A 21777-nucleotide genomic window follows, 5' to 3' on the forward strand; every position below is an offset into this window, starting at 1 on the left:
TGCAGTTTGTCAGCAGTTCTGTGGAATATGCAGATAATTACTAACAGAGGGATATGAGGGGAAGAAATTCCAAGAAGAAGTGCTGTTGTATAGCCATGGGACCAAATGCAACTTGTCTTCTCCTGTGATATACCCTGAAAAATTATTTTCTACCTGTCATACTTGTGACTCCTTTGACTTCTTGGTTTTGAAGAACATGGTTTATGACTTGTAACTGGTGCCATAGGGTCAGGAACTTGTAGGAGACAGAAAATTAACACTTTGGGAAATTAATTTGGAGACAGAAGAAGTAGTTCAAATATAGAGAAGGACAGTGTGATAATTGCATGGCAAGAAAGACAAGTTGCGTTGCATCTTTAAGTAAACAAGAAAAAGGGGATGGAGAAAAAGCAGAAAATATGGGTGCAAGGAAAAAATTAAGCTGCTAATACATGATATTGTTACCCAAGAAAAGATGCTTTTTGGAATATATAGTATTCAAATTATTTTAAATAACAAAGAATTCAGTACACACTGTCATGGCTGGAAGCTGTTATTTCAGAAAACTTATGATCAAAGTTATCTGGTATCTCATTTTGTGATTCATCACTCCAGTCACTTTCTCATGTGTGTGGTTTGGTTTTTGAGCCTGTGTGCACAGATTATAGTCCTTGGCCAGCAGCACCCATGGGAATTATGATCAAACCTTGATACCTCTGTATGGAAATACACATAATAAAATAAAAAATCATAGCTTGGTTCATTCTTGCCACATGTGGCTAAAAGATGCCCAGAGTCCTTGCATCAAATAAGGGATTTTAGGGATTTTAGTTTCTTTACTGTAGATATCCATAAATATTGACATTTTAATTTGTATTACACCACACACACTTTGGAATGTTTGCTTTTGTAAATTTTCAAGTCTTACATTAAGTACACCTCCACAGCAGAGCTGGCCACATATGTAAATAGTGGGCACTTCAGTAGTCTAATTCCTTTTTTGAAGAGTCTCTCATATCTTCAGTGGATTTTCCTGTTGAAACTTCTTTGGACACTGGAGGAGCTTATTTGAATATTGTATTAGGTAATATCTGGTTTGACAGTCTCTGCATCTGTGTGCAGTCTCCACAACCCTTCCAGGAAGAGTTTCCTCATGGAAATTTACCTTTGGGAAAACAGCTTAACATAGGAAGGTGTTTTACTTATTCTTTGACATAAACATTTTGGTTGCTTGGGAAGTAGTGTTTTAATTTGAGCAGGACTGTTACACTTACTTGTCCTCCTACTTGAGCCTTGCTTCCCCTTCTTCCAAAAAAAGCATACAGCTCAAGCAGACTGTTCTAGAAAGTGCCAAATCCTCAGCTCTGTACTGCTTCCATTGCTCACTTCTTCCTTTCTACCCCTTTTAGAATCTCTTTCAAAAACCCCCCAGAACATCAACAAGACTAAAGCTGGGGCTTTTTTTATTTGCCTCTTGGAGCAGTAAAGGTTGTTTCACTTATTATTAGGGAAAAAAGGTAAAAACTGAGGGCAATCAGGAACTGATTCTCTCATACACTGACATCTCAGGCCAGGATGTTTCCCTTAACACCCACTGTTCCAAGTCGAATTCTTTAATATCACTTGTATATTTCAGCTTACAGGGTGCTTATTTCTATACTTTTAGGTACTCGGTTTGTTAAATCTGAGAATTGCGTGGGATTTGCATGATGGAGAAGACTCTGCTAAATAGACTTAATGTGTTAAATAGCTTTGCAATGTACATGACCCTCTGCACTCTTACCCCTTGGTCTCATACTGCTTTCCTGAAACCCTGCGAGGTTTGGATGAGTGTGTTGAGCTTCTGATTTCTAGATATCACTTACTTGCAGAAGTCTGGGGGTATCTTTTTGTTCTGATGTGATTATGAAATATTTCACAATCTCTTCTGTTTCAATTTACCCATGAAAAGTTGTGTTTAACATTAATGAAACACACAGCACAACAAGGAAGATAAAGGCCCTCATGTCCTGCTTCAATATTTAAAGGATGACACTTAGATCCACTCTGCTGCCTTACAGTGGTATATACCCTGTTCTTCACAGAGAGCAAAGTCTGTGGAGGCTTTAGACTTTCTAATCTTGTGAAGGAAACATAGCAGGTCATCTGATTTCAAAGACTGTCCTTGTGCATTCCAGGTTTTATTAAGGCTTGTTATCACATAGCTTTAAATTCTGCCAGAACATGGCAGCTTCTCCAGTGTTGTCAAGCATTTTACATCTTGAACCCCTGCAAAAGCAGACACTTGGGAACCAGTACAGGCTTTTTTGGTACTTGGAGAATACCCTTTGATACTTGGTTGGGTGGTGGTTGTTGTTGTTATCATTATTATTATTGTTATTATTATTATTATTACTCCTTCTTAGTCAGGCTTTAAGTGTTTTTCTGAGATTAATTCAGACAGTCTGAATGAAGAGAATGGAATACAGAGTTACTCCATTAGTAGCTAGTCTGTGGTTACATAGGAAGGTGGCACATCAGCAGCTATGGGCATCCCTGACTCCAAAAGATATTAGAAACCAAAGATTCTGCTTTAAAGAGCCTGGTAGTTATGCATGTTAAAAAAGAAATGCATTATTCAACCATTAGAAGAGACATCTGGAACTGTCTGCACAAATAAATTAGGGTGGCAGGGATGTCTGGAGGGGATTTTACAGTTAAGAGTTTCCACATTAGAATTTCTTTGCTCCAGACATCATGGAGCATCAAAACACTGCAGCTGTTGGTGGAAGCTGGAACTCTGGAAACTGAGCACGCTGATGGGAGACTTAAAATTAAGTATCAAAATTGTCAATTAAAATAAAAAGCTTTTCATGTGTTTAGCTTACTGTATTTAATGGTTTCTTTTTTTTCTTAGGTTGTTCACAGAGACCTGAAGCCTAGCAATATTCTTTATGTTGATGAATCTGGTAATCCAGAATCAATTCGAATTTGTGACTTTGGCTTTGCAAAACAGCTGCGAGCAGAAAATGGTCTCCTGATGACTCCATGTTACACAGCAAATTTTGTTGCACCAGAGGTAAAGCCCAGGATAGTTTATATGCCTTGATAAATTTTACTGGGATTTTTTTGCTAGATAGATTTTTTGTTGTTGTTCTTATGTAACAAGTAGAATCACTCTGTAAATAGTCAAAATTTGAAGTTTTACCATTTTTATAGCATAATCAAAGCATTTCTAAGCAGTTTTTTTCAGAAAAAAATATTTGTCTCCATCAGGTTTTAAAGAGGCAAGGTTATGATGCTGCATGTGACATATGGAGCCTTGGTGTTCTGCTTTATACCATGCTCACTGGGTAAGGGTGATTATAATTTGCTTTGCTGTAGAATACCAAACCAATGCAAACAAAACCAGTAATAAATGTAGGCCCACTATTACAGATGTTTCTGTCAAAGCACTGCTTAATCTCATCTTTGGGGTTGAGAATATGCTTTGCCTTTAGTAAAATCCAAGTTTTAAGGGACTGATGTGAAAAAATCTTTGCTTCTATTGTCTCCTCTATTTTAGGGTTTTAATTTCTGCTTAAAGGTGATTTCGCACTGAAAATTTATTGTTTCATATGAAAATTAAAAGACAGATTAAGCAGCATATATATTGAAGAAAATATATGTTGCTAATACAATTACAATGCATTAAAGCATGTTTGTGTGCAAAATCCAGCCACTGAATGTTTGAAGTGATGCAGTTAGAATATAATAAATGCAATAGAAAGGCATTTGTATATGCAACAGAAATGAATTGTATAAAAGCTTATAAGGAATTCAACTATGGTTGAATAAAATAAAATCTATTTAGCAGATGCAATAGCAACTATCTTTTTATGCTGGTTTATTCAGATTGCCACTTTGGTAAAAGTTAACATTATCAGAGATTTTCATATTTGAAATAAATAAGCAACAAACTTGGTTTTAAGAGTATCTCTTTTTTGGTTGGGGCATTCTGATAGCAGCAAGAGTATGTATAGTCAAGCAAGGAAAACTGGTGCACCTTTCTTCCTGTGGCATTAAACCAGCATTTATTCTTTCTCAGACATTTAGATTTACAACAGAATGGATTGGTTTAGTACTTCACTAGAATATGAAAGCTTAAGGAATACTTTCTGTAATTCAGGAGCCACCAGTATTTGAACTGCTGTAGGAAAAATCTGCTTTTCTGACCAGATACAGAGGAAATACATGCAAGAAGAACACATCTTTGCCACACAGATAGTCAGTGCCATGTGTTTTCATATGTTAAATAAATTATATTTACAACTGTTTGACTGTCTGTTGCCTATAATTATGTTGAACTTGCAGTCACATTTATAATACTGAGACCTAGGTTATGGAAGTTGCTAACATTGAATTTGTTTGGTTAAATAGCTACACTCCTTTTGCAAATGGTCCTGATGACACCCCAGAGGAGATTTTGGCCCGAATAGGAAGTGGAAAGTTCTCCCTCAGTGGTGGTTATTGGAACAGTGTTTCAGACACAGCTAAGGCAAGTATATTTGCTTTTTCTCTTGGGGAATCAGGGGTGGATTGCAATGTAACATTGTTGATTATAATGTATATGTTGTATCAGAGATGATTGGCTAAGTTCCACTCATTGTTATATTAAAATACTGATCTAATCCCTTATGTGCCTAGAATTTTGTTTCCTGTTTTTGATCTGTTCATGTTTCAGCAGTCACTTGCATGTAGGAGGAAAGAACAGGTGTGACTTACACTGTAGCAGTTAACAGCTGTCCTTAGAAATAGTGTGTGTCCTATCAGTGTTCACACACACAGTTATCCGTGGTGAGGAGTGCTTTGATAAAACTTCATGTGGAAGTATGACTGTCTAAAATGAAAATCAGTGAAGCATTACATTTTTGAGAATTCTGTTTTTGACAGCAAATAGACTCTGAACCTCAGTGTGCAATATCCTTTATGTCCCTTTTATATGGATGCTTCAAATGCTAACATTTTCTGTGTTTAATTGGATACTTCCCTTTTGTGTTACACTGTTAGCATTGCTGGGTGGTTTTTCACTTGTTTTAAACTGATATGATGAACATAATTTTTATACCTCTAGAATCTTTTATAGTTTGAACTATAATCTGTTTTAAAGTTGAAATTCTGCTGTTATTTCCATTGACCTTTGTTGACAGGACCTTGTTTCCAAAATGCTTCATGTTGACCCTCATCAAAGATTGACTGCAGCCCAAGTTCTCAGTCACCCCTGGATAGTTCACTGTGACCAGTTGCCTCAATACCAGCTGAACAGGCAGGATGCTCCCCATTTAGTGAAGGTAAGTAGATATTTTTTCAGCTTGCTGTTTAGCCGAAATCAGTGTAAACAAAAGAGGTTTTGTTTTTAAGGTTGAGGGTAGCATGGGTGTCTTCTAAGTATTGTGAAAAAGTTGTTACAAGTGGATGTTGCACTAAGACATAAAATGAACTTGGAATATGTAACAGGATTTAATGTGAAACCACTTACAGGTGATAAATCTAATACATTTGAAAAGAATTTAATTTTCTTGTGTTTGAAATCTATTGGGCTTACTTACACTGGAAGGGTTAAGTGCTTCTAGAAACCAACTTAAATCATTCTTCTCCAAGACAAAAATGTCTGATGACTATAGAGGAGCTGTAAAATCATTTGCTAACTTTACAGTTTCAGAAGAGAGTACCTGCCAGTAACTGAAGGAAAACAGAATACTTTGTGATCAGAGTAAAAGCTGAAGTCAACAGGGCAGTGTTAATTACTATAGTATCACACTTCTGCACTGTGTCTGAAACAACCTGGAACTTTTTTACTTTGAATAAGCAGAGGAAAATAAAAAATAATTGAATTCTACTTCTTTGTATTCAACCTTGTTTTCAGTCCTACTTTCAAGAATCTCTTGTGCAACATAAAACAGGTCTGAAGAATATAATTAACACTCTGAGTCAGCTATTAAAAAGTTCTAGCATCCAAAACACAAGTGGGAAGTGGGGAGTTTTATCCCTCAGCTCACAACTTTCTAAATTTTTTTTAAATTAATTTTATGTGCTGAATACTGTGGGTGATTTTTAAATATTTTGTTGGAAACTGCAATGGTTATGTAAGTGATAAGCAGAGACAGTCTGCCAATGGGATTTCATTCCCCAGCTCTTTCACACAACATAGGGATAGAACTTAATTTGGCAATCTAGCTTATACCTTCTGGGTTTGACTCCAAGCAATGTAAAACTGTTTGTTACCCTAAAAAACTCACTCCTAGCACTGCTAGGACTTGAGTAATGCAGTAGTATGTTTCTGTTTTGTAGATGAAATTAGGCTGAAAGTTGAAACCTGTTCAGTTTCTGGCATTTAGAACTGCTGTAGTGTGTGCATCAGTCACAACGTACTTACTGTTCTTTTCCTCTCTCCAGGGTGCAATGGCAGCAACTTACTCTGCTTTGAATCGTAATCAGTCACCAGTTTTGGAGCCAGTTGGCCGTTCCACTCTTGCTCAGAGGAGAGGTATTAAAAAAATTACCTCAACAGCCCTGTGAAATGACCTCAAGCAGACACTTGGTACCATGGCATAAGATGATAGCACAAATCATGGCGACAGGTAGCACATATCAGACAGATACCTGCAAGCACACTCTGTCCCAGCTGGTACCTATAATGCTGCTGCTCCTGCTGCTGCTACTGCTTTCATCTACTCTCGCTTTAAACTGTTGATGGCAAGTTACTGATCTTACTGGAGCTGCAAATGGAGTGACAAGTGGAGACAGTGAAAATTACCGTGTTCGCGACTGCGTAAACCAGAAGAATTACAAATGCCACCTCTGTCAAAAATACACTGAATAAAGCACTCTGCACCACATAGCATTATTTTTATAAGGAATATTTTTTTTGTCCCCTAAAATATTCTTTGTTACAGGCCGAGATGGACAGTTTATGTTAAGCACTTAGCTTAAACAATCTGTTTATATTAGCACTATACATTGTGCCATCCAACATTTTGTATGTTTTTGTAAACAGTTCACAAGCAGTACATTTCCGTGCTGTTTTCTTTAATGTATACATGCCTTGTTTTACTTAGATATTATTAATCATTATGACAAGTAAGTCTGATTAAACAGTGCACCTGGATTAATCAGTATTGTTGGACAGCTCTAAAAGAAGCCTGACTGTTAAACAGCTATTGAATGTAATACTATGGATAAGTAGTTTTCCTTGCCTATGTCTTTTCTACATTTCTGTGTTTTTGATGCCACATGTCACGTTATAAAATGTAAACAATGAATCTCTCACCATACTATATATCCTATAGGTAATGTAACCCAGAGAAAAGATAACTTGCTCCATATCTCACTGTTTTTGTTACCCCTCCCCTCCCTTTTAGCCTCTCCCATCTAATCTCTGGACTCAGGAATTATTGCTAAATACTTTCTGATAGAGGACATTTCTATATGGTTTATTCTTATAATCCATTGTTAATATTTTATCTGTATTCTATGACTTTTGTTTAAGCTGCAAAGGAATTGTTCAGTGAATGAATGTTGGCATTGTAGAAGAAAGGCAACATTTGAAGATAAAGCAAAACATATTGGTCACTAATAAGCAGCAGCCTGCAAAGAGTAGATTTAAACTGCATTCATTGCAGCTGCAAAACTGATGGATGTAATGTTTTGTCAATTACTTTCTGATAATTTTAATTGACTTCAAAAGCAAAATGAGGGGCAGGACATAAAGATCTGTTTGGTTAGAAAAGGATCATTCTAATTTACCATGAAAATAGTGTCATCCCAGACAGGTAAGATGAAGCCATTCAAAGAGAACATTCTCACTTTTCCACAGAGGGAGGTGAGTTGGTAATGAGGGTGGAAGACTCACTTTAAATACTGGTATAAATTTTTAATATTTTTGTCCTCTTGGTATCTAAAGTAATTAAAGGCCCGTCTTGATGGCTTGTCTTGAAAAGATGAAATTTCCCAAATGAGAAGGGCACTGGAATGTGTTTGAATACAGTGAGTGTTCCATTCCACCAAAATTACAGGCTGTGTAAAGTCCTTCCAGATATGAAATGACTATTGGGAATTCTAGCTTTAATAAAATACGGATCTGGGTGAATGGCTGTTGGTGAACAATGCAATTTTGTGTTTTGCATAAGAAGGTATTTTCTTGGCTTAGTAGAATTAACTTTCTTTTATGCTCATTAATTGGCCTATTTCCCTGAAATCATCAGTGATTTGTTGAAAGGAACAATCATTTTTATGACACCAGAGATTTGCTCTGGATGGGAGTATTTCTTCTGCCAGAATTTTTGAGTTCCTTGGGGAAGCTTCCTTTGCTAGATCTGCAAAAGATCCCACTTAATATTTTGCTAAATATTTAATCCATTATATAATTGTGAAGAAATTGGTTTTATAAACAAGGATTCTTAAATTAGCCTAGCTCTCAGAAGTTTGAAAACACAGCCCAAGCAAACAGTATTTTTCCCTTACTTGGTGCTCTAACATTGAAGTTCCCTTTAGCTGTACAGATGCATCTACCCTTCCTTCAAGAAACATTTTTAAGTAGAGGCAGAAAAAGGCCATCTTTTTTTTTTTTTTTTTTTTTTGACAGTGTCAGCAGTTCCAGAGGAATTTAGTAAAACCTTACCTCTCAAAAAATGTATTTTTCAGCTCTGTGAGCAATTTTAAATCAGGCTTCTCAAAATCTGGAAACTGTACTTTCTGGTGGCTTTCAAGGTGTTAATTAGAAGATTATCATATCTAGTCAACCAAATAATTAAAATACTGTTGAAATAAAAGGATGGCAGTACTTGCCAGTGTGTCAGTAATAACATTTCACTTCAGGAAGGAGTTCCTGCTCTGTTCAGTGTGTGTATATAAGTACCTGGCAAAGAACAGACCAAAAAGAGGAAGTGTTGAGCTGCCTCACTATTGGCAATATCCATATTAAAATAATATAAAAATACTTTCAGTAGTTTTATTGTAGCCTTATTTTGTGGTCCTCAAGCTCATTAGCCAAATACTGAAGCAAAGTCAACTCGTGCATTTTATGTATCTACACTCTCAAGTGAGCTGTTAATTTAGTCTAGACTTTACAAATGTTGCTGTTAAGTCATGTATATATATATCAGCAGAGGATGAACATTTTAAATTGTAGCAAAACACAAAAATTTAGCACACCCTAAGCTGAATGTGTTGAAGTCTAGATCCTATATTTTGAAGTTACTTTCTAAACCAAGGTATAAAGGGCCTGCCTAATCAGGGAGGTGTATTTTACAGCCAGGCAGGGTTTATGTACCTTACTTCCTGGTTTGGATCCATGTTCATGACTTCCACTTTTTTCTTTATGTTTTTATAGCTGCAGTTGTTATAACCTGTAAAGAAGTCCACATAATGCTTCTCTGAGTCTCAGCACTTTTCTGTTAGAATGTGAGTTTATGACACACTGTGTTCATGCATTGCTGGACTGCTGCTTGGTCTGCAAAGCATAGCAAGTGACTCAGAGAGTCATAGAGGATAAAAAGAGAATGCAGATACAGGTGAATTTTTCTGTGTTGACCATGGTTTGTTTTTAATTTTTTTAGTGTGAAATTACCATATATTGTGCTTGAGAGCTTGAGGGAACAGAGGGAAGAGTGAAGTTGCAATACCCATTAAATGCCATCTATGTCCAGTAATGGAAAATTCTGTGTTCATAATCACTATAACATTGACATAATCACTATAACATTGAGTAAAACTTAAAAGGAGTTTTTCAAGAAAATAGTTAAAACTTTTTTCTGAAGAGACAAGGCCATAAGAAAATAGATTAACGTGTCTGGGATTTATGTGTGTGTGTGTTTTGCTTTTGTAAATGTGGTGTTACCAATTAAAGCTGTGCTTTTCTATTACTGGAAGGAAAGGATTCAAAGTGTGCTGGCCCTTACTAAGCAGCAGTGGTTCATAGATGAATTTTCACTTATGAAAATGATGTAAATGATTAGCTTTATCTTGATACTCTTGACCTAATCAAAGGGAAGGTGTACTTATGAGGGATGTAATTATTTTGCAACCTAGTTGGGGGGGTAAGTCGACTTAAACAATTTTTAAAAAATTACAAAATCACAGATAAAATATTTTTCTACGATTCTATACAATCATACTTTATACTAGTTTTCTCAGCATGGCATGTAAGTGAGTCTAAGGTACTGTTCCAGGAAATCAGTGGTATTGTACCTTGTTCTAGACCATTACAATAGCATCTGTTAGATGCTTGGCACTGCTGTCATAGAATGAAATGCTAGTTAAAAAAAAATAATTGTACTGAATACTTTAAATGATTGTTTTATTCAGAGTCTGATCTAAGAGATGTTCCAATCATGCTATTAATGTGTAATTAAAACTGTTCCAGATGTAACTATGAACAGTTTTGGAAAGTATCATTGCTTGTTTTCCTGTCTAATGGCAGGTTTTGTAGTCTTCAAAAGAAATTGAAATTTCTACTATGAATAAACTTTGAAACATCTTAAAGGGTTGTTTTGTGTAGTCATTTGTTCTGACCAGTTACAAAAGTCATTGTTTGTTCATCACTAGCTCTGAACTACCTTCACAGCACACTGAGTGTGCTTTGCCACCCACAAAGGGTTTGTAAAAAGCAAGTGTCCTGACATTGCAGCATGTTGAGGAAAGCAAACATGGAGACAAAGGAAAAACTCCTGTTCTGCTGGTGCTTATAGACCTGATCTAACACACAAGACCAGTGTATTTAAAGATCCTGTCAGATTCCAGTCAACTCTAAAGTACCACTTAATGGGAAGCTGCTAAATAACACTTGCAATGCCTGCATTGCTCTGGACACTGAAAATATGGGCGTGTTGGATAATTAATGCTCTTTGTAAACATTTGAAACATAATAGTATATTCAGAAGCACTCCATAAACAACAGGCCTATGTTTTAGCAGCTCATACAACTTGGAAGCTTACAGCTGTGATTCATTTTAACCTTGCAACCTGGAAAAGATGAGAGATTTTCAAAGGTTGCATAGTGTACAAAACATTACAGTAATTGTGATAGAGGAATTGTGAAGAATGTTGCCAGAGGTTTTGCTAAGTGTACCAGAAGAAAGGCATCAGGTAACATGGAGACGTTTGGCAATGGATACGGGGCAAGGGTACTGTGATTTCCGTGGTGAAATTCATACCTGGGATCAGAGGTGCGCATAGCTGTGGCCCTTTGTTCACACAAGACTTTATGCTGCCTGCCTAAAAAACATTTATTTATTATTTATTTACAAGTAGACTGGGTCATTTGTAAACCTCCAGAAACTGCAAAGGCAGAAAGGGGGGCTGGTATACCACAGCTCCTGCTGTCAGCCTTCCTCACCTTCGTACCCTCTGATTTACAGAATCATAGAATATTTGAGTTGGAGTGGAGCTTGAAAATCACCTGATTCCCATCTTCTGCCGTGGCAGGGACACCTCCCAGCAGAGCAGATGCTCGGGGCCGCATGCAGCCTTGCCCTGAGCCCCTCCGGAGATAGGGCACCCACAGCTTCTCTGGGCTGTGCAATGCCTCAGCACCCGCACAGTAAAGAATTTCTTCGGAATGTCTCATCTAAACCTACTGTCTCAATTTGAACCCACTCCTCCTTGTTCCGTCACTACGAACGCCTGTAAATAGTCTTGCCCCGTCTTTCCTGGCAGGTACTGCGGGTACTGGAAGGAGTTATCCTGACACCGCTCCCCCCGAGCGCCGTGCGGTGTCCCGGGGCTGCCTGTGTGCGCACTGCCCGCTCCTCCTGCTCCTTTTCCTTGCACTGCACCCCAGCACGCCCGGCAGTGTCCAGGCGGGGCCGTTCGCAGGGCCCTTCCCGGGGCCGTTCGCGGGCCGGCTCGGGGAGCGGGCCCTGGGCGCGTCCTGCGCCGCCCGAGTCCGCCGTGCCGCGGGGGGGCGCTGTGGCCGGCTCGGCGCAGCGGCCGGAGCGCAGCGCACGAGCCCGCGCAGCCCCGGCCCCGCCGCTGGTCCCGCCCGGAGCCGCCGCCGAGCCCGAACCGCCGCCTCCGCCCGGAGCCCCTCCCGCCGCCCCTCCCGCAGCCCCTCCGCGGCGGAGCGTTCGGCGCCATGCCCAAGAATAAAGGTGAGTCGCCCTTTCCTTCCGCCGGGCCCGCGGCGGCGCGGCCGGGGCCGGGCGCGGTCTGGCAGGGCAGGCCCGGGCGCCCCTCATGTGGGCGCCGCCGGAGCCCGCGGGCGGAGGGGCCCTCCCGGCAGCCCGGCGGGTCCCGGGCCGGTCCCGCCTGCCGGGCGCGCTCCGGAGGCCGCTGAGGCCCGGCCGGGAGCGGGAGGCCCTGCCCGCGGCTCGCTTGTCAGGAGCGGCCCTGCCGGGGAGGCGGCCGGGCCCCTCCGTGCCCTCGCTGGGCAGCGCTGCTGCCGCTTCCCTTCTTCCGTACTCCGGAAAGAAACGCAGAAACCGTGATGAAAGGGAGCAGCAGATTTTAACAGCGGGGCAAGTATGGGCTGCTCTTATGCTCTTCGTGAAGAGCATCTAATCCTGTTGCCACGTGTGTGCCTTTTAAAAAGGGCTGCTTCACTCGGAGGGTAAGCTTCCTCTTGAGTATTTCAGGGATTTCAGCAGCACAGTAACTGAAGTTATACATCTGCTTTTGAAGATTACGTGCATCAGGCTATCCCACCGCTGTTTCTGAGGTATTTGGTACCAAGGATCACAGAAACTTCAAATGGCCATCTTGTGAAAATCATTTTGAAGGCTGCTGTCACTCCAGAGCAACCAGGACAGCTTAAACAGTGGAGGGTCTAATGTTTAATTACTTTGTTACTACCCAGATAAAAATTTAGACTTAAAAGTAAGCAAAAAATCTAGATCTGGGTGGGATACTTCAAATTGACATAGAGAGTACAAGCATAAAAATCTCCATAAGTCTGGCTTTTTTCACTCACTGTATCTAGAGACAGTAACACCTGCTTTTTCTTCTCCCACTTAATTTAGGCAAAGGAGGTAAAAACAGGCGACGAGGTAAGAATGAGAATGAATCAGAAAAAAGAGAACTGGTCTTCAAAGAAGATGGGCAAGGTGAGTTTTTAACTGTAGTGTGGCAATGTCATTGTTTTCAGTCACATACAGTAAGTGACAGAATAGAGAGAGGTATTCTTATTGGGGTTGTATTTGAATTCCAAATGACATACTGAATGTAAGAGAAAGACAGTAGGGGAAGGGGAATTTCCAGTATCTTCACTGGTTAAGAATGACGTTTTCCTCTTCTTAACCTTAGTGCATGCTCTGTGTAAAACAGCACTTAAGCATTTCCTAGAAACCTCTTGATAGCTTTGTGTGAGGGTCTGTGAGCAGCTGGCTTAGCAGAAGTGGTTCAGTTTTGTCAGTAATGGTCCCTGGGATGCACAGTCCCACTTTCTGTTCTGTATGGACTCTAACATCTCTTGGACCATTCACTGAGCTCCCCAGGCTGATGGCAGAGCAGCTCATCTCGCTGTTCTGTCCCCTGAAGCTCTGGTTCAGTTGGCTCCTGGGCTGAAGTCTGGCAGTTTTTAAAGCAGGAGCAGCAAGTGGGATGCTGTGTGGTGAAGTGAGGCACAGGAGAGTTCATGGGGGATGACTGGGATTCCCTCTGCCCTGCCTTTGGTGACAGTGAGCTCACCTCCCTTTCAGCTCGCCCTGCCTTGTGTGTCACACTCTGGTGGCTGCTCACATAGTGTGAGTGCTTTCCTAGTAACCACTTAATCAGTTGGTTTGTTAGAAGTATGGGAAGGGTACTGATTTAAATCACTGTAGAAGTGCCACTGAACAAATTTGTGGTGTTTTGTGTTGGTTGTAAGCAGAAAATGAGTTTATTTTTATGTACATCTGAAGCTTAAGATCCTTTACATCTCCCAAGCAAAATCTATTTAATGAAACATTGTTCTCAGTTATGAACAGTCTCCTGGTTCATTGGACTGTCCAATTTGTGTGAAGTTCTCCAGTATGTGATTTTTTGCAGCTTGGTAGGTGGGATGAAATACAAGGTGAAGAGATGAGGGTGGGGTTAGAGAGGTGCCTCACCGACCTCAGCTGAGGTCTGCTGTTTGCCTTGCAGACAGTGTCTGATAAGGTTCTGTCCTTCCAGGGACAGAGGGTGGTGTCCCAGAGCCTCTGCAAGAGGGATTCAGAGTCTCAGTGGGTGCTGTGCAGGGCATGCAGCTTTCTCTGCCTCGGTGACAGCACTGAGGTGTTGTCCCTTAAGACAGATGCTGTGATGTTGTCATGTACTTTCATACTCTGAGTGTGACTCAGTAGCTCTGAGATTTTCTGTAGCAAGCGTTTGAGAGGGAATGAAAGGGTGGATGCAACCAAGAAGGAGCAGTAGTTGAAAATGTTAACATCAACAGTGATACAAAACTGTGATACATTCAGCAGCCTGTGTGGGTGCTTGAAGCTCCTGTCAGCAGTTCATGTTTGATAAAATATTACAGCAGATTTGGGTTACAGTGGAAAAGTTATTGGTTGTATCTTGAAGTTGGGTTTGCTCACAAGTTTTGCTCTGTGGCACTTTGGGACATGACTTGGTGGACTAACTGCTGGATTAATAGCTGTACTTGCTGATCCTAAAGATCTTTTCCAGCCTAAATGATTCTGAGTTTTGTATGTTACCTTCTCTTTCAGAATATGCCCAGGTGATCAAGATGTTAGGCAATGGACGACTGGAGGCATTATGTTTTGATGGTGTGAAGAGGTTATGTCACATTAGAGGGAAGCTAAGAAAAAAGGTAATTCTGAAGCATTGCAATAGGAAACAGTGATGTTATGCATCACATGTAATTGTAAAAATTGGGTGAAGCTCACAGTTGAAGGGGTGCCTTTCCACATGCATTTTTCAGGGGGAGGTTTGTTCAGCTGCTTATGAAATACAAGCTTTTCATACTCTAGAAAATTATACATATATAAAATACTAAAAATCTCCCTAATTGCAGATGGGGAGCTTGGTGACTATTTAGAAAATACACCTCCAATGCTATTGTTTCATTGTCCACTTCATCAGTTCCCAAAATATTTCTGTTGGAAGCTAGTCTGCAAAGATTTGTACCTTCAGGGATATCAGGTGTAAGGGTTTGCATTCTTAATTTTGCCATGTATTTAGAAAATACACCTCCAATGCTATTGTTTCATTGTCCACTTCATCAGTTCCTAAAATATTTCTGTTGGAAGCTAGTCTGCAAAGATTTGTACCTTCAGGGATATCAGGTGTAAGGGTTTGCATTCTTAATTTTGCCATGTTCAGATGGTGTCCCCTCTGGCCCTTGTTAGGTGTTCCATCTTCCTGTCCTCTGCTGGTGTGTGGTAAGGAGGAGGTCCCTCGGTCTGTTTCCAGTGAAAGCAGACATTCACTGTCTTCATTCTGGATTGTTCCAGTTTTTGGACAGCACTGAGTGTCCTGGGATCAGTGTAAGCAGTGCTATAGTTGCCTGCAATAAACTGTTGAAGGTAGTGGAGAATGTGCAAAAATAAACACTAAGTGCTGCAGAATTCATTTCTTGCACAAAAAGCACCACTTATCTATTCCTTATCTTTAAAAGAAAGGAAATTCCAACTGAAATTAGTTGTCTCCAAAAAAATCAAGCAGATGTGGGATAGAACCCACATAGAACCACCCTGTGCATTTAAAAGCATATCCTCTTCTGCAGATTTCTGGTTAACATAGTTTCTAGAAACAATTCCATTCATTTTCTTGTGCTCTTCACTGTTCTTGTCCATCACCCCCTCCACTGAGTTTCTCTTTAACTTGTGCCCTCGAGGAGCTCAGTTCACAGAGTTCATGACTGGTGCCTTGATGCATTCTTTCTGTTTTCTCAGATGTTAAGGCTTAGGAAACACCCTGTTGAACAGAAGCTTTTCAGAGAACTTTGATTACCCTGTAATAGCTCCATAGCATGTAAAAATAACTATGAATATTTATGACCTTGGATTTGCTGTTAAAACATTAAATTGGATATTTCTAGCATTCTGGTTAGAAAATGAAGGTAGTGGCTGTAGTGAAAGGTTTATGTCTCTCCATAAATCTAAATGTGCAGTTTGGTTCTTGTGTTACACAACAGAAGTTGAATTTTTGTAACACTTGTTTTCTCCTTCAGGTCTGGATAAATACATCTGATATTATATTGATTGGCTTAAGAGACTACCAGGTAAAAAATCCAGTATAATATGCCACTATAAGGAGTATCTTACAAGTATCTTTTATTTACTATTAAATTGCAGCAGGTGTTGTGAGGAAATTCCTGTCTAACTTTGCATTTGTATTTAGTTATGCTAAATCATGATTTTTAGTTTCCTTGTACTACAGGAAGATTGTAATGAGTAGACAAATTCTGGTTTGACTTGTTCTTCTAAATTGCACCCTGAGACTTTGTGAGTAAAGGTACTTATTGTCATCAAGCTTGACCTGTTTTTTTTTCCAGATGTAGCTGTTTGGTGCTTGCATCCTATGGTGCAAAAGGAGATGGAGTCAAGTACCAAACATTTTATTGTGATAATTAGAATTGTTGGTAATCAGAATTTTGATGTTTAGGCTTTTCCCTAAAGAGGGAAATTAATCAGTAATTAATTTGTAATAAAATTTCCAGAAATGGAGTGACGTAACTTTACATAATACAAACAGTAGTGGGAAACAATTATCAGGTTTTCATTAGGTGAATGCCTTTCATGAATGTTTGTTGCCAGCAGTTGTTGAAGATAGGTTCTGCTTCTGAAATGTGCGTTAGGTTTATAAAACATTTAAGATACTGTCACTTACTATATATAATTAAGTACTTAAAACTAGGAAATTTTTGGGTTTGACTTTGCCAAGGGAAATATAAGGTGAATATTAGGAAGAAGTTTTTTACAGAAAGAGTGATAAAGTACTGGAATGGCCTGTCCAGGGAGGTGGCAGAGTCACCATCACTGGATGTGGCACTTGGTGCCATGGTTTGGTTGAGGTGTTAGGGCTGGGCTGGACTCCATGAGTCTCTTTAAGGTCTCTTCCAACCCGGTCATTCTGTGATTGCTGATTGACCCTCAACACCTCGCTATGTGTGGTGTCTGAAGAAAGGTTAATTTCAAAGGCATGAAACTGAGCTTGTCAAGTTATTGAATACTCAGCATTTCTCATTTGTCTCACACTCTCTTTTGTCTTGTTGCCCAGGGAAATTGTGGATGTCCCATCCCTGGCAGCATTCAGTGCCAGATTGAGTGCCCTGGTCTGGTGGCAGGTGTCCCTGCCCATGGCAGGGGGTTGGAAGTAGATGATCTTTAAGGTCCCTTCCAATCCAAGCCATTCAGTGAATCTATAAATTACTTGTAATTGGAGATAATTAAGTTATCACTCACAAGAAACGAAAATACTCCAATGTGTTTACTTCACATTTAAGGGAACTGGAGGGGAAGGAAGAAAATTATGTTCTTCTGTAAATATTATAGGTGTTAATCCACTGTAAATAATGTAGTTGTTATAAATAATGCAGTCTGCTGAGGTTAATAGTTTTATTTTTCCTTCATAGATGACTAATCCATTCTAATAAATTCTTATTTAGGATAACAAGGCTGATGTTATTCTAAAATACAATGCAGATGAAGCCAGAAGCCTGAAAGCATATGGGGAGCTTCCAGAACATGGTAAGAATCTTTTCACTTCACATTGGCAGTGCATGTTGGATAAGAATACTCAGTCTATCTTGGCACAGTGTGAGTGCACTCCTTAACTTCTCCAAATTCCTTCATAGCTAAAATCAATGAAACAGACACATTTGGTCCTGGAGATGATGATGAAATCCAGTTTGATGATATTGGAGATGATGATGAAGATATTGATGATGTAAGTAGTAAATGTGTATTTTTATCATATGCTTGAAGCTCTCATCTTTGGCAATAAGCTGTTGTTGTTAGTTCTACAGCAGGGAATACATGGATGTTCAGGATAGCTTTGCTCCTCAGGGACTGCCTCAGGAAGTGCTGTGGAGCATTCATGTGCCAGCTTTCTGTCCTCTCTCCTGTCCTGCACTCATTCCTGTGCTGGCCTCTAAACCCATGGAACATTTGGTGTCACACTGCTAAAACACACGTGGGGAGCAGTCTGAAGGTGCCTAAAAGAAAATCAGTCATTTGACACCCCCCAGTTCCTCTAGGTTTAACAGCCTTGCTGTCCCACCAGAACTGCAGCAATAATTAAGGAATTTGGTTTTTAAAAATAAAGGTTTTAAATCTCCATTTTTCTTTACATAAAAACTGCAAAAAGCTGTATCCTAGTAGTTTTTCCAAAGTTAACCATAATCTTGACTGTCACAGTCACTTGTGTTACTGCTTACCACTGCACTGTAGTAATTGGTCATGCACACTCTGAAATTATAGTAGTAAAATTGTTATAATTCAAATTTTATAGTAAATTGTAGAAGTGGTATCTGCTGTTCAATGTTTTCTAAGTTGATGCACTTTAATTTACAGCTGAGAGATGAATGTGTGCAGGGTCAGCTGGCTGAGAGGATAAGTAGTAACTTACTGAGCCAGTGAGTTAACTTAATTGGATAGACTGCTCTAAGAATACTATTATGCTTTAATTCTTCATCTTTTTAGTCCTCTCTCTGAGTTGATAATATGACTAATTCTTTTTAAATGCTTCTATTATTCTGACTTTTTTGAGGTTATCAATATATGATTAATTAGATCAAGTATTTTAAAAATATCAAAATGCTGAAGAATTTTTCTTCAGACTTTTGAAAATTTCACATTGGGCCTGTCAGTGATTGAGCTTACTGAAGATTTAGCTCGTTGAAGCTAGAAAAACTAGTACTGCATGCTTTTAATAATGAGGCTGTTGTAAGACATCAAAGAGATAAGTAGCTGTAGGAAAAATTTACAAACTAATGGATCTGTGTGTGGGGTTAAGTGAGAAGCTATGATTGTTTTTAAGCTTTTGTCAGCTCTTCAATAAAATATTAATATCATGCTTTAAGAAGGTAAAAGATGTAAAGAAAACATGTGAGTAACCTCTGTGAGGATCACCATCATAAATCTGGAATGAAGTGCAGTTTCCAAGGTCATTGTTAGAGGAGGAACTTGGTGGGTCCTTTCCTTTGTGTTTTGTATGAGAAGGATGATTAGAAAGTCATTACTTAGGGAAGTGACTCTCAAATTTGGTTTTATTTTCATTTGTGAGAATCATGGGCTAATTGATGGCTGTTCTAGTGATGTATAATTGAATTTCAGGTGCTGTGGTTATGCAGAATTGCTCACCTGCATGACCATTGCATTGTCACAGGGCTGGTGGGGACAAAAGCAGGGAGCAGTTGTTCATGTGTGAAGAAAACAGGGGATGAGCTGAGGCAAAACAGGACTGTGCTAAGTTCTGGAAGTCTCCTGTTGAACTGTAAAAATAGCTTTAAAGAAGTTATTGATGAAATATACACTTGGATGAAATACATGGTGTGGTGTTTTTGCTTTTCAGATCTAATTTGGAACAGAGGTTTACATTCCAGCTTTTTTCCTCCAAGGATTGTTCTACATTGATACTTCGATTATTTCTTGGGTGATGTCCCTTACTTTTAAGAAGACTGAAAATTCTCAGTAAAGAGTGTAGTTTGTTACATCAAAAGGATTTATTTTCAATGTTTGTTTTAAAGTATTTATATTTCTTTAGAAATGGATAACGCTGGATTATCACAAAGGTTCAATGACATGCCACAAATATTTTGTCTCTTCACCAATTAGAGCTTTTATCTCTGGATGTAAGTGAGATACAGTGACATGGGCTGTAAAAGACTGCATTTTTCCCTCTTCTGCTTTCATCACTACAACTCCAGTTAAACATGTATTTTGAAATAAAAATTGTTTACCCTGTAATTATCATGGATTTTGATTAAAGGCAAATAACCCAGTTCAGATTAGTATCAAATCATACTATGCAGTGTCTGTCCTTATACCCTTGCCTTGATGTTAACTTTAAAAAAGATTTTGATAATATAAGAGGAAGGCAGAAATCTGCATTTAAACTCACAATGCATGATGAATCTGCTTTTCGTGTCTAGTAGCATGCTGCTATTTTTATACTGGTTTTGATAATTAAAAACACTCATTATTTCAAAGATGTCAATTTTCCATGGTGGAGGGAGGGATGGGAGAGGAGTAAAGATGAACAGTGAGCAGCATCTCAAATTTGCAATTTTTTGGAAACTGCAGTGGCTGAGCTGCAGCTGCAGACGATGAACATTGGGTGGCACCTGACTGAACAGGGAGACACAAATGCAAAGCCTTCACAGTGGGGTTTGTACTGAAAAATGCATAAAATAGGTTTTCCCCAAAGTAAATGCTTAACATTCTTGATATGTTAAACATGTAGAATATTTTTACATTATACAAAAGGTTATGTTAAGAGTAGAGTTTTATTTTAATCTGAAATTCCATACATTGTAAGGTGCAACATAAAAGCTTATGTGAACTTTGAGTAACAATATAAATAAGAAAATAAGTTTGTGTCAAAAGTAGAAAGAATCTTCTCATCCAGAATAAATCAATGAAACAGACTACTGGAAAGATTCTTGTCCGCCTTCAGACTGGAGGAGTCAGTTGAGAAACTGAATAAAGACTAACATCATCATGCAAATATTATTTTGTGGTAGCCTTAGTGTCTTTGTCTTTAATGTATTTAACAACTCTGAAACAGGTTAATGAAAAAATTCCTTTTGTGCCATAAAGATCTGATTCTTGACACTTGTTTTCCTTATACAGTCTTTTTGGTATGATGTAAAGTGACTACCCCAATAGATAAAAACAAAATGGCTTTAAATACAGAGTGGCCTCTTTGCTTTACATGTATTTTAAGGAGATTTAAACATCCAGAGCTTTTGTAAAAATGTCTTCTCTTTTTCTTTCATTATGGTGTCTATTTTCCTTACATGGATCAAGTACCCTGCTCTAGGAAGAACATTTCCTTAGTATTAAGTAATTATTTCATGGATTTGAACTATTTGTTGTAAAAACTTGGTAAGTATTGAGGGAAAGATACTACCAGTACAGCATTCTTACTTAACTGATCTTAAATGTATGAATTTACTGTCTTTGTATGTCTGTAAGGTTCAATTATGAAGGAGCATAGATGGTGTAATGTTTCAGAATAAGGCTTATAAATCACTCCTAAGTTCATTGGTTTCCTCATTGTATTCAGCAGGCTAAGCAGCTCTGAAAATGGTTAAAAGCTCTCAGAGTTCTTGAGGTGTGTGCTTTCAGTTGTACTAGCAGGAAGGTTAGTGATTAAACTGCAGAAAACATGTACTGAAGATTCAGGTACTGTGGGAACTGTACTTTGCAACCTGATATTCTGGATGTGAAATGTAAATGCATGGTCAGTGCTGAGGGGAAGCAGGTACACACTGCTGCTTTGGGGAGCCTGTAGTTCCCAGTGTAACACAGACTGCAGCTGTGGGTCAGAGATGGAGCTGTTCTGTCACAATCGGTTCTGGTTTGTCCTGAGGTTCCTTCCAGTCTTCATTGCTCCCACATTCATGTCTGGCTTTACCTAAACCGCAGATTTTAAGGAAATTTCTTATTTAACTATTAATTTCTTCTTAGTGCACCAGCTAAACACCCTTAGGTTTCTACTCATAAACTGGGCTGTATTGCCTGTGTGAGTACCCTTGGTCACCTTGTTTCTGTCCTCTGCTCAAGCTCCCTTCACAGTCTAATCTAGGCAGCTTGATATCATCCCTATTGCCTTTTTTCCCTTTGGGGCTGGAAAAACAGCTTGCACAAGAAGCTGGCTTTCCCATGTCTCTGCTCAGAGCACAGTGGTAGAACA

At 39.1% G+C, this 21777-nt stretch overlaps 2 protein-coding genes across 4 annotated transcripts in view; both read left to right on the plus strand.

Annotated features, from left to right (window-relative positions):
• Window positions 1–10484, plus strand: part of RPS6KA3 (ribosomal protein S6 kinase A3) — a 74058-nt gene extending 63574 nt beyond the window's left edge. For all 3 annotated transcript variants that reach the window (XM_005484347.4, XM_005484346.4, XM_074534628.1), the window contains 5 exons: window positions 2876–3037; window positions 3235–3311; window positions 4378–4495; window positions 5148–5288; window positions 6394–10484. In XM_005484347.4, coding sequence (XP_005484404.1) covers window positions 2876–3037; window positions 3235–3311; window positions 4378–4495; window positions 5148–5288; window positions 6394–6516 — 621 coding nt within the window. In that variant the 3' untranslated portion in view covers window positions 6517–10484. The remainder of the gene's footprint in view (window positions 1–2875; window positions 3038–3234; window positions 3312–4377; window positions 4496–5147; window positions 5289–6393) is intronic.
• A 1425-nt stretch (window positions 10485–11909) lies between these two features.
• On the plus strand, window positions 11910–20773 carry EIF1AX (eukaryotic translation initiation factor 1A X-linked). Its single transcript, XM_005484345.4, has 7 exons — window positions 11910–12086; window positions 12954–13037; window positions 14622–14725; window positions 16088–16138; window positions 17525–17606; window positions 17714–17805; window positions 19432–20773. The coding sequence occupies exons 1-7, from the start codon at window positions 12071–12073 to the stop codon at window positions 19435–19437; spliced, it is 435 nt and encodes a 144-aa protein (XP_005484402.1). The 5' UTR covers window positions 11910–12070; the 3' UTR covers window positions 19438–20773.
• The last annotated feature ends 1004 nt before the right edge of the window (window positions 20774–21777 follow it).

This window comes from Zonotrichia albicollis, chromosome 2 (assembly GCF_047830755.1).
Source record: "Zonotrichia albicollis isolate bZonAlb1 chromosome 2, bZonAlb1.hap1, whole genome shotgun sequence".
Classification (NCBI taxonomy): Eukaryota; Metazoa; Chordata; class Aves; order Passeriformes; family Passerellidae; genus Zonotrichia; species Zonotrichia albicollis.

Excerpts from the sequence above, each read along its gene's own strand:
- EIF1AX (XM_005484345.4), top strand. Across the intron at positions 13,038-14,621 it reads CTTCAAAGAAGATGGGCAAG|AATATGCCCAGGTGATCAAG; the intron begins GTGAGTTTTTAA and ends CTTCTCTTTCAG. Across the intron at positions 14,726-16,087 it reads GAGGGAAGCTAAGAAAAAAG|GTCTGGATAAATACATCTGA; the intron begins GTAATTCTGAAG and ends TTTCTCCTTCAG.